Raw genomic sequence first — 13,293 nt, forward strand, 5'->3', positions numbered from 1 at the left:
GAGACACCAAAGGCTGGTGGATCTGTGTGTGGATGAGGTTGCAGGGACCTAAATTAAAGGTTTGTTGTACATGAACAGGGCTAAAACTGAATGCAGAGGAACAGGAATAAGGCCTGAGCACCCTGCAGTGAAAAGGTCTTTGAGAATGAATCAATTTTATCACAGAAATAGACTATCAGGTTCTTCTCAGGTGATAAATGCCCTGAAGAAAAATAATATCAGATGATGCTACTTTATGAAAGATAGATAAGAACAAGCCAATTATGAACATAATTTAAAGATAGAATTTATTCTCTGATGGTTTACTCATGCAAACTGCACATAAAAGAAAATAGTACAGTTTGTGTAACATTGCAAATATAAGGACTCAAAATGCTAGGTACAGAAGTAGTGTGACATCCTGAAAGTCCAAATGAAATTTGTGTTTATACAACTAATAATGATTTTTATTTGCTGAGTACAGACTGTTTTACAATGAAAGTTTTGCTAACGTTGGTAAGCTCATTAACCGTTTACATGACTTCTTACATCTATGTAGCTTTATTTTACAGTTGCAAGAATTCCTGTTATCAAAGAACTTTAACTTGCATAAATAATAAAATGAAAGGAAAATGCACTTGAAGGACTTTGGAGAGAGAAAAATTGAGGCTTTTTCTAACCCATCCAAACTACAATAAAAAATAGCCTTCTTGCAAAATTCATATTTTGTGCCTTTGAGATCAACTCCTTAGCATAATTATGGAAAAATCATGATTAGAAATTGATTACTTTAAAATTATAAAATCAGTTAAAAATTTAAAAAAATGTAGAAGTAGAATTATCAACTAAAATGTTCTGTTTTAACAACCCAAACAATAAAATTCCTATTATCTTCATAACTTAAAGTCCTAAAATGTCATTTGTATAATTTGAATGCTTCCCAGTCTGGAACTTAGGCAGGTGGGTTATTTCCTTGAGTTGTCAAGGATATTCCATGTAGGTTTTAAATGTCAGTCTCATTAGGAGATGGCACTGAGACTTTAGCAAGGAGTGTAGTATGGATGCAGAACAAACTACACAACTTATTATAAACGCATTACAGATATTTACATAATGGAATCCTGCTTGAATGCCAGAAGTTGCTACTGGACTCTTAACTATTTTACAAAGTTCTCTTACACACATCTACTACTTTTAAATTTTTAACAATTTAGTCTATTTTAAAATATTGTACTATATTTTGAACGTAACTGCAGAATAAAAATAGATAATGGCACATTAGAAAACTCAGTATCCCACAGATGACTGGATAAAGAGGAAAGTGTACCTACAATCGTGTCATCAGAAACAAACTACATCATGGAATGTTAGTTATCCAAGCCTGCACAGTAATGACCTTTTAAATTGCAATCATCTATTGGCCAGCATCACACTGAAGGCATCGTTAAACATTCAAGCAAAGATTGCTGGCATAAACTATTGAAAGACACATACATACATACACACTCACACACATTCTCACTCACTCTTGCTTCCCACTTTATAATTACATTGTTCTAAAGATAGATATTGATTTTTTTCCCCACAAGAAACGTTATCAAAATTTGCTACTAAAAGATGACAGTGCTTTCACAAGAATAAGTACAAGTTAGCTTGCAAGTACAAGACAATGGGGGTAAACAGTCTTAAATTTTCTAAGTAGTAATTTTAGGCTTTTCTGGCAACCATGCCTTACTTGATTATGCATAAACTTCTCAGTTTGTAACCTAAAATCTGCAAAAAAACCCAAAAACCTAATTTCAAAAAATTATTAGATATCTAATAACCCTGTATTGTACATTATATAATTTCATATTTTATTCGCCTCAAAACATAAGGTTTAAAATACTAAAGTCAAAACTTGAAAAATAGCCATTTTTTGAAATGATAAAGGATTTCAAAATTCAAGTCTACTTAAAATCTTTAAAAAGAAAAATGCACTATTCATGATCTTGATTTAGTTTAAGATTATAAGTGTGCATAAAAGCACTGTATGTCTTCTACCATCTTTTCACTCAAAAAGTGTTCTCTAATGTTCTTCCTTTTGCATAATGTGCAAAATAAAAGGCAAAAAGGTTAAAAGCAACTTTCTCTCGCAAGTACTTTATGACTTTGTTAATGTACAAAGTCAATAAGGATTTAAGCAGAACTTTGGTATAAATGATATAATATTACCATCACAGTTGAGGGATAAAAGGTGGTAAAAAAAAAAAAAAAATGGAAGTGGGAAGAGAGATTCAGGAACACCCCCATTTATTAAACACCACCAAATAAAAAATGAAATAAAACCACAATGAATTATAATACAATTTATACATTTAGCACAGAAAAATTAATAAATCTAACAATATTTATAAAAAAGCAAAATCAGCCTTTTTCCAGAGAATAAAAACTGTTGTTCAGTCTGATCAACTGCTGCTACCCCAACTTTAGAGCCAAATTTAATTTCAAGTAAAAAAAAAAAATTTACAACCACAGATTTCGCATAAATGGAAACTGGTCTTTCCTTGATTTCCCTTTGAAGTCACTAATGAGTATCTAAAACTGCTGCACTGCAGGTTTCTAATCAACTTCCTGAGGGCTGGGCCTGGGAGGAAGGAGCCATTACGATCTGTGAAAGTGCAGGCTCTGTACTCTGGTCCGCCATCTGGGTGAGGACTGAAGTGGCTACAGCTTCTGCCTTGGAGGTTGAACTGACTCCATTGGATGTGCTGACAGAACTATGCTGTATCGCTTCCGTATGTGGACTACTTGGCACTGACAGGTCTTCTGAACTATCATCTTTATCAGCAGCTGAGTGGAAAAAAGAAAAATTGCTCAGTTTCTTAAAATACTGTAAGAATGTATCAGTAGGCTGAGTCCATATACAGAGTAAAAAGCGACAAGATATTTTATATAATCAGTTATTTAGAAAAGTCAGTATGATGGGAATTGAATAACTGAAAGGTGGATGTAAGACATGAAGTGGGCATTTTATCCTCAACAGGCCAAACAAAGGCACAACCACACACATGGAAACATCTGGGTACCCAATACCTCAGAGAATAGAGCTGAAGAAATATCTGCTGAATAGAGTTAAACTGGGTAGGATTTTGGGAGAAAGACCCTTATCGCCATAATCAAATCCATATCAAATAACACATTTAACAAAACCAATGTTGGTCTATGTCCCATTCTTATTAAAAGATAAAAAAATGTACAGTATTACCACATGCATAAACAACATGAATTCTTATATACAAATTATATCTTCAAATTATTCCCTTGCAGTCTCCACAACTATATTTATTCTAGCTGACTTTCCATCTACTGCAGCACTGGGTGATTACAATACCTGATTCTAATGATGCAGACACATGAGAATAAGCAATATTTAGAATTTAAATTCCACCAGCTGTTATAGTTGCATGAATTGAGATCCAAATAAAAATGTACATAAAAGTCTACAATTGAAAAGATATTCAAGAAAGGGCATTCTAAATATTTATAAAAATAAATCTACCAACTTGTAGGCTTTTGAATAACAAATCTTCCATATAGTTTTTATTACAGAAAAGAATCCAATAATTTCATTTAGTGAAAAATTTGATAGGCAGAACACACAAACAGTTATAGTGTTTGTAAATTATGAGGCACAATGACAACACAAACACCTATGAACCCAGCCCCCAACTCTAAAAGAGAATATTGCCTTAGTAACTAGGATGCTTCCTAGGAGCTCTTCTCCTTACCAAGATAATTACCATCTGCTATTTTTTTAATCATTCCCATATTTTTTCTTTTAAGTTTTGCCAAGTAGGTATGTACCCCTAACAATATTGTTTAGCTTGTTTAATAATGAACATTCTAAAGAAGTATCATATTGGATATATTCTTTTGCACCTTGTTTTATTCACTTGGCATTAAAATAATTTTTATTTAGTGTTTAGAAGAGATAATAAGCAGGTTTTCTATCAAATTTGAGAATGCATACCAGCCTTCTTCTTAATGGCTAAGTCCCCATTCTGCAAGTCAATTATTAAAAGGTCTGCACCCTATGAAACAGAACTTACCCTATGATTTATAATATAGAAGATGGAAGGAGAGGAACCCTGCAAAGCACAACTTTTATTCAAATAAAATTCCTTATTCTGAGGGTTTTCTCAAATCTAGTAATTTTTAGGAATTTTGACATACTTGCTCCTAGTTCATTGATTTTTAATAAATTTAAGTGAGAAAGAATCCCATTTTCTCCATAATCTGCTATGAATTCAAAACCACATCCTTGGATAAAATTTGACCTCAAGTTATAATAAAAAAGTCACAGTAATTCTTTTAAAATTATATTAGATGTTATAAAACACAATTTCATTAGCCAACACAAATAGTTATGTGTTCAAAGAAAACACTAGATAGTAAAAAGCTCTCTTTTGTTTATGTGACCACTGATCTCCAACAGGACAGCAAGTGAGGTTAGGTTCTAGGGATGCTTTCAGAAATAGAGGCTGATCTGTGATAGGTGTAATAAGGAAATGTAAATATATAGTGAAGGCAATGACTCAAAATTAAACAGTAAATTCTAAGGGGTAAGTGACTGTCTCCAGTCTTTCAGAATTAGGTAAAGCAAATCTTTAGCCTATACAAAAAACAGGTACTCACTTATCAGTTCTGTAATTATAAATTTTATAAATACATTTATAATATGATATATCTGCACCCATATCCACTTCCAGAAGGTGAGGGGAGAAAAATTACTAGTATAATCACAAGAACTAGACAGATACAAGAGATCTTACGGCACTCAAGAGCCATTTCAGGCTTATATAAGTTTAAAGAAACTAGATGTTTAATAATTCACTCTCTAAAGTTCTCTACCTCTGTTCATATATATTTTCAGTACTGAAAAATATAGGGTATGGCAAAAGTAAGTTCACAATGGTTTGTATGGAAGAAAATAATAATAATAAATAAATAATACAAGAATAAACTGTTTCGTGTACTCACAACTGTAAACCTACTTTTGCCCCACCTGTATAAGTTCTCAAGGACATTTGGAACTCAAGAAGCTTTCCTTCCCACTTATGATTATAGAAACAACTATTATATAATTTTAATTATGCTCAGTGATCTAGAGAATATGACTTAATGGCAATAAGATCACTCTCGTGCTTTATTTTTGATGGAATCCAAATATTTAGAAAATATTACATTTTCATTCACATTTTATACTATTTGACTGTTAAGGTGCCAACTGTCACAGTTTTCCCATGACTGAGGGTATGACCCTGTGACAGTGTGACTTTAACTGTCAACTTTACCCACAAGATTTTGCAATATTTCTTAATTTCTACGAAACCTTAGTTTTCTCTCTCAAATGTCTTGAAAGAATTAGCACTATAGCTCACTACCATTAGTAATTGCTGTGTGCAACATCAAAAGTTTTAGTTATTTATGAATTTCCCTTATTTTCTATAAAATTTAAATATTCACTTAGTCAATCTCTTTATTTACCTTAACTATTAAACAACAGGGAAGTTGTATTTTTGCAAAGACTTCAAATCTGAAAATAGACATTACTTTAAAATTTCTACAAAATCCAATTATCTCCACAGAGCTGAAGAGGACAAATTTTATACTAGAACTATACTTATTGACTATCTAGATGACTAGATAGGAAAAAAGGTAGGTATAGTTCCAAAAACGAAAATTGTCTCTCATTTTTACAATGTAGTATAATAGATAGTCACTAAAAACTTACTCATCTAGATTTCCAGTCAGTTTATTTAAGGGTATAAGACATAAACCCATGCACCTAAACATTTAAAAATACCTTTATAAATTTTTGACTAAAATGAAAAATTGGCTTATATTTGCTGAACATATTCTGCCTAGAGAACAGAGAGAAAGCTGTTGGGATTACCTAATAAATTACTAAGGATTTAAAAATTGTAGATAATTTTTAATTGAATGCAATATGAGTTAATTTTCTTTCTAATTTTATAGAATCAATTATACATTTACTTTTGAACTATACTATTAAAATTCAAGGTAACTCTCTTAAGAAAAGCATGTATTTATAATGCTGAACTCAGCAGCTTCTATATGAAATTATGTTAAGTCAGATGGAAGCCATAATGGCCTCAACCCTGCAGCAATCACTGTAAACACCAACTCCAAACATATTTCTATGTGGGCCCAATTTACTCCACAATGTGTTTTACCTTCCTGTCAAAATGACTAGATATCAAGCATACACTAACTGAAATAAAGAATAATTTACAGGAATTCAAGTGTAGAGTAGAAGATTCTGAGAATCAAGTCAATGATTTGGAATATGAGGAAGCAAAAAACACCCAATCAGAAGAGCAAAGAGAAAAAATTCAAAAACATGAAGGAGCATAAGGAGCCTCTGGGACAACCTCAAGCGTACCAACATTCGCATTATGGGGGTGCCAAAGGAGAAGAGAAAGCAAGCTGTTGAAAACCCATTTGAAGAAATAATGACAGCAAACTTCTCCCTGGTGAAAGAAATACACTTATAAGTCCAAAAAGCAGAGAGTCCGAACAAGAGGAAACCAAAGAGGCCCACACAAAGACACATCATAATTAAAATACCAAAGGTTAAAGACAAAGAATCTTAAAAGCAGCAAGAGTAAAGCAGTTAATAAGAAGAGGAGAAGGAAGAAAAAAAAGATACAAAATATGAACAATAAAATGGCAATAAATACATATCAATAACTGAACCTAAAAATCAAAATAAACAAGGAATCTAATGAACAAAATAAACTGATGAATAAAATAGAATAAAAGACATGGAAAATGGAACAGACTTGACAAATCTCAGAGGGAAGGGGGTGGTGATGGGGAGAGATTAATCAAAGAACTTATATGCATTACTTATAGACACAGACAATAGGGTAGTGAAGGCGTGGGGCAGGGCGGAAACCAAGTGGAGGGGGGCAATGGGAGGGAAAAGGGGATGTGTAATAATCTCAACAATAAAGATTTTTAAAAATCATCACCTATAAATGGTCTGAGATTTATTTGCTCAAAACTGACAAAAATCCATGTTCTAAATATATATGGCAATAGAGAGTTGCTAAATCTTTCGAATCTTTTAAATTAAAAAATATTGCCCATTCTGATGAAACTGCTTACATTGACTACAAGATGGTGACTATTAAGTTTTATCTTGAGCACCTGAAGAACAATTTGCATCTAATATAAAATGTTTCTTTCTTTTGAATTACTGACACTGGCAAATTAAAATAAAGTGGATACATATGGTTGAAACAATCTTCACATTTACAAATATCCTGAAATACCTCTAAATCATAAAAACGAAAGCTGTGGGTTATATATTATGAATGTTGCCTAATGCATTCCCAACTCTGTTATTTGTTACAAATTTGTGTACAATGGACAGGCCATTTATTCAAGAGTTACAGCTGGTTCCAACACTGTTTATATTACCAAAAAGAAGGACACTATAGAAGAAAAAACACAATTAACCTCTAAAAATGCTGAAAACAGAAGAACCTCACTTTTAGGGAAAACATTTAAGAGGAAAGTGGTAAGCAGATAATGTTCTATTTTAGCATTTTTATGACTAACTAGAAGATTCAATACAAAGGTTCATAATAATTAAAAACCCCACACAATGCTGATCTCTAAAGAAGAACAATAGGATCTGATACTGTAAATGAATACTACATACAGGGTGTCCCCCCAAAAATGTATACATGTTTTACCAGGTGACAGCTCAATTTTGAAAATGAAATGCATTTTAATAAACACTGACTTTATAATTATTCAAGGTATGTGTATAAATTTCTTTTGGGACACCTATTTTTAGTAAGGTCAGTTGATTAAAAAAAAAATACACATCATTACTGAACAAAGGCTGGACAAGAAATGCTTCACCATGTTGATCTAAGTCAAAGTGTTATACTGGGATGATAAACAAAATAATCATCAGTACTTATAAACTAACCCATTTTGCTGATCCATAGCAATTACTAAAATAAAAGCTAGAAATAGAAAATTTTTTAAAATCTAGATTCTAAGAAGTATACCCCATTCCATAATAACCTTGGAGAAGTCTGATATTTAATATTAAGTATAGGAATTTCAGGCTCCGTTTTTTGATGGAAACTTGGTTCACTGTGGCAGTGTTTCACGATGTAGCCTAAGGCTGTAGGTAATGGAACATTACTCACTGTGATAGCCAGATTTCTTCTGCATGGCGGTTACAGGGCAATCTTTATGAGCCAGAAGAAGCTGTTTCAGCTGTGCCACTTCATTTCTCAGCAGGGTGACTTCATTCTGCAGAAGAAACAAGTTATGTCCCTTACCAGCATCAGATTAAACATTTCTTACTGTTTAAAACAAGTGAAGGTTAAGATAACAAAAATTGAACATCTTTATCAGAATATCAAGGAATAAACAAAATATGCTGCTTAAATATGTTTAATCAGTACATATCAGTTTTATATTTTAGCATTTAAACAAAAACTGCAACCTTTATAAAGATTTAAGATAACACAACCAGAAAGCATATTTCTAAGTTTTTATATTACCATTTGCCTTGAAGCTGCTTATTACATATCAGAGATTACCTGTTGAGGATATTTTTTATACTATGTGTATGTTACATGTTCTTTTGTTTGAAAAATTAGAGAAATCAAGGGAGTCAGGATAAATTTTTACTCCTCTATTCAATTGAAAATGAAATATATATCCTGGAGACTCAGGTTTCTAAGAAACCTGGAAAAGCTACTTACTAATGGGAAACCACAATAACCAAGGAGTCACAGATATCTAGAGTGCAATGCAAGACACTGTGTTGGACACAAAACCAATGAAAGTAGATGTAATATCTAAAAGGCAGAGTTGCCTTTGACCTAGATAATTCGTACACATCTAAATTTAAATCTGATAAATCAATGGTGATTTGTACTATTCCTTATTACAGAACAAGCAAGTCAGCTTTTGTTTTGGGAACATTAATCTGGAAAATTCTCTGAAAAAGTTCCAAATTGAGAGCCCAGTTAATTTTTTGGGGGTCGCCCACAAATATTAAAGACATATAGATCAGTGATAATTATCAATACTAGAGTTAGAAATATTATAATATAAACTTAATAAATTGATAACATAAAAATCTTAATTTACAAATACCTCTATTTATTTGAACTTATATTAACCTTAATTATGCAGATTTCATTCATGAACTCAAAATTAAATGAAGAAATATAGCAAAAGATTGTACACAAAGCTCAGGCACTTCATTTTCTACCAGAGTCTCCTATGCAGAAAGCTCAATGTAAAATAATTTAGCAGATTAGACTCATTAGGTCTCTTGATGTGATCAATGACAAACAAAAAATCAAAAGAATAAAAATTAGGCAATCTAAGGGCATGTCTGTTGAATCAAATAGTTCCTCACATCCCAATAATAATGAACTCTAATACTGTATTAAAACATGAAACAAATATTGATGCTCATAATAAAACTGAACCATTAATAAAAGGGTTAAGTTGCCTAGAATATTCTTCTATTTGAGAGAAGAATGGGTTTAGAGTGATCAAAGTACAAAAGGGAAAGCAAAAGTTTTGCCTTAAAAATAAAGTGTTATTTAGAAAACTCATTTCTATGAAATATTGTATCAGTGTCAATATTGCTAATTATAGCTCTTTATTAATGACACTGTTGATGAGAAACCATTTTATGAATAACCGAACTTATACCTTCCAAGAAAGTTCCTCTGTCTGCTGTGTCATCTTGAATTTGAGACTCGTGTCTACAAGTGTGTTATTAATTTCTGTAATATAACATAGGGCTGGATAGGTATGTCAAGCATACACAGTTTTTTATACTCTGGTACCTGTAGCTACCCTTCACATTAGTGTGAACCTATGATATAATTAATATTTAATCATTTATACTATAAAAATGAAAATGTGTATAGCTAACTAAACACATACTGCTATCTCTAACTAGAAAATCTTTCCTCTCCTTTTTGCCTTACCAATTATTTTACTCATCTTTAAGTCAACTCAGTACAGCATAAGTTTGCATAGAAAAAGAGATGCCCATTTCTTTGTTCCCACAACCCTATATACTTATGTGTGTGTGTGCATTAACACAGTACTTATGACACTGGATTCTAATTTTTGGTTTATTTGTTTGCCACCTCTACCAGACTGGGATTTTCTCAATGGCAGATATCTTTCTCTTTGTATCCCCAGAGCACAGCACAGGCTGGCATAGACTGAGAGTACATAGCTATCTTTAGAGAGGACCATGGAAATTCTATGTCCAGGAGGTAAAAAATACCAAAAAGAGGCGAAGTGAAATAAAGGGTATGAAAACATTTTGAAAATGTCAAAGTCTCATTAAAATGTGAGCATTTATTGATTTTTTTCTAATCAAAGTAAAACCTGTTTGGTAAGATAAAGCAGATGCTGTAAAAATTATTCTGGTTTAAAATAAAATGTAAATTACTTAGGCATTTTCTTACCATCAATCCATTCTATTTTTAGCTACTTGAAATTTACATACTAATTAACAAGTGTTGGTTTTTTTTGTTTTTGTTTTTGTTTTTTACAGTTTATCTGCAACAGATCAGACTGATGAAATCAGGTCAGACTAACCAATCAAAATTTCTCACTGATACCTGGCCACATCTTAATGACCACAGGTATTCCATACATTTATGATCTTTACCTTACTAGTTCAGCCACTACTCTCAAAATTAAAGAAATAATGTTAGATAATTTCTTCTTAGAGGAATTTCTCATTGCTGAAGATCAAATTTTTCCCATGTTTAGTTTTCAGAAAAATCGATGATAAAATATCAAGATTCTCACTACACAGTTCCAAAGGTTGTCATGGATGCAAAACCTACACTTGAGAATAAAATAGTTTTTTGTCTACAACAGAAATATAGATGATGGAATTCTACTTCAAAAATATATTTTTTTAATTTAAAAAAAATATATTTTATTGATTTTTTAGAGAGAGGAAGAGAGAGAGAGAGCTAGAAACATAGATGAGAGAGAGTCATCCATCAGCTGCCTCTTGCACACCCCGTATTGGGGATGTGCCCAAAACCAAGGTACATGCCCTTGACCGGAATTGAACCGGGACCCTTCAGTCCACAGGCTGAAGCTCTATCCACTGAGCCAAACCGGTTTCGGCCTATTTTAAAAATATTTTGCAAAATGAAAGGGAATGACCCGTCTCTTCATGTTTGTCTCCTCTGCTAGACCACAAATTTTATAAGTTCAAGGACAATATCTTTTTCACTATTATATTCTCTGTGTCTAATAACATGCCCTGTACACATTAAGCACTTATGTTTAATGACAGAACAAATAATAAATAATTAGTATTTACATAGCACAGTTACAGAATACTTTTCTATATCCTCTCTCACAAAGTACTTTATGACTTTGTCTGATGGGAAAGTAAAGGCTTAGATTTTTTTGATAAAGGCTAGTAAAAACAATACTAGGTCTCAAACTCTTAATAAAAAACAGGTGGCATCATTATTACCTTTTCCCCCCTTCTCTAGATAAAAAAAAAACTAAGGGGGAGGGGCGCAGAGGAAGATAGTAATACCATATTTTTTTTCAGAAATTAAAACAGGCATTGTACAGCATCTTGAATTATTGCTATTCCTTTCTATTTCAAATGATAAATACTAAAGATTTGATCTTATTCCTTTAAAGTCAACAGACGAATAAGCAAAACCTCTTCCCTATCACTATTTGGAAAAGATTTCCATAAAACCTTCTCCATAAGTGAAAACTCCTCATGTAACCAGCTATCAAAGAATGCTTCTATTAATTTATTGAACCTCTTATTTCACATACATTTTACAATACCTAAGTTTTAAAAGCAAAATCTACAACAAAATTTGCAAGTTTTATCCATAGAGTAATTGTTAAGGAGTCTGACTTTAGTTCATAAAGGAAATATGCTGAAGTTATAAATTGAAAACTAACCACCAAAATGAATATAACTGAAAGACAAAGGCATAAGAGGTTAAAAGCATTATAAATAAAAGACAACGAAATCATGTATTACCTTAAAAATATAATTTTGTCTAGATTATTGGTCTAGATTATCACAAATGTCTCTAATACAATTTGATAAAATTGCCTTTTTAGCAATGATTTTAGAAAGCTAAAATATAATTAAATTTCATGACTGGGGCAATAAGGTTGAATAATATTTTTAAAAATCTAATATTTTTTGAATCGTTACTGCCCACTACACCAATCAGTTAAGCATGTATGTCACATGAAGGATTATTTTAAAAAATGTAGAATTGATGAACGTGTTTACATAAAGCACAGTTTAATTATTATTTTTACATTCAATTTTCTTTACAAGTCATTCTATTTTTCACAGCTAATGGAAAAATATTTTTTCTCCCTGAATCTACTATAAGCATGTTAACTCTTCACACTCTGAAAACTATGGTATCACTATTTTAAAACTTTTTATTTTGACAAATAACTATAAAACAAAAATCAAAATCACATATCTACTTGATTAGAGAAAGTCATAATTGAAGTGCCTTTTCTTCCCAAACCATCCAGGCTTCCCCATACCCTCTCTTCTCTTTATTACTTTTACATGTCATTCCTAAAATTTTACCTAGGTATATGTAGAGATTCAGTACTATAGATTTCCAAACCTACACATTTATCTATCTAACTTAACCACAAACCTTTTACTAATGAAAAAGATTTATGGTATACATTTTAGTATGCAACTAACTTTTTATTGAGTAATTTATTGAAGTGAAATTCCCATAATACAGAATTAACCATTTTGAAGTGAATTAATTCAATGGCATTTAGTACATTTACCATGTTGTACAACCACCTCCCTCTGTCTACTTATAAAACATCTCTGTCACTCTAAAATAAAACCTATTACCCATGAACCAGTTTCTCCCTTTTCTTTTTTCCCCAGTCTCTGGCAATAACCAATTTGCATTTTTGTCTCTATGAATTTATCTGCTCTAGATATTGCATACAAATAGTCATATAATGTGACTGTGTGTCTAGCTTCTTTTACTTAAGCATGTTTTGAGGTTCATCTACATTTTAGTATGTACTTTTAATCCTTTTAGTGCCCAAATAATATTCCATTGAATGTATATACCCCAATTTATTTATCCACTCATCCACTGATGAATGTTTAGACTGTTTTCAGCAACTTTCTTTTTTGCCCACAATGTATTACAGACATTTTCGCAGGTTAGTACATACAAATGA

General features: G+C 31.8%; 1 protein-coding gene across 2 annotated transcripts in view; it reads right to left on the reverse strand.

Annotated features, from left to right (window-relative positions):
• Positions 1–270: 270 nt before the first annotated feature.
• The window catches only part of ATF2 (activating transcription factor 2), a 74,991-nt gene continuing 61,968 nt past the window's right edge, over positions 271–13,293 (reverse strand). For both annotated transcript variants that reach the window (XM_084892660.1, XM_084892659.1), the window contains 2 exons: positions 8,217–8,322; positions 271–2,811 (listed from right to left, as the gene is read on the reverse strand). In XM_084892660.1, the coding sequence (XP_084748786.1) occupies positions 2,585–2,811; positions 8,217–8,322 (333 nt within the window). In that variant the 3' untranslated portion in view covers positions 271–2,584. The remainder of the gene's footprint in view (positions 2,812–8,216; positions 8,323–13,293) is intronic.

Source organism: Pipistrellus hanaki, assembly GCF_964339955.1.
Source record: "Pipistrellus hanaki genome assembly, chromosome: 8".
NCBI lineage: Eukaryota > Metazoa > Chordata > Mammalia > Chiroptera > Vespertilionidae > Pipistrellus > Pipistrellus hanaki.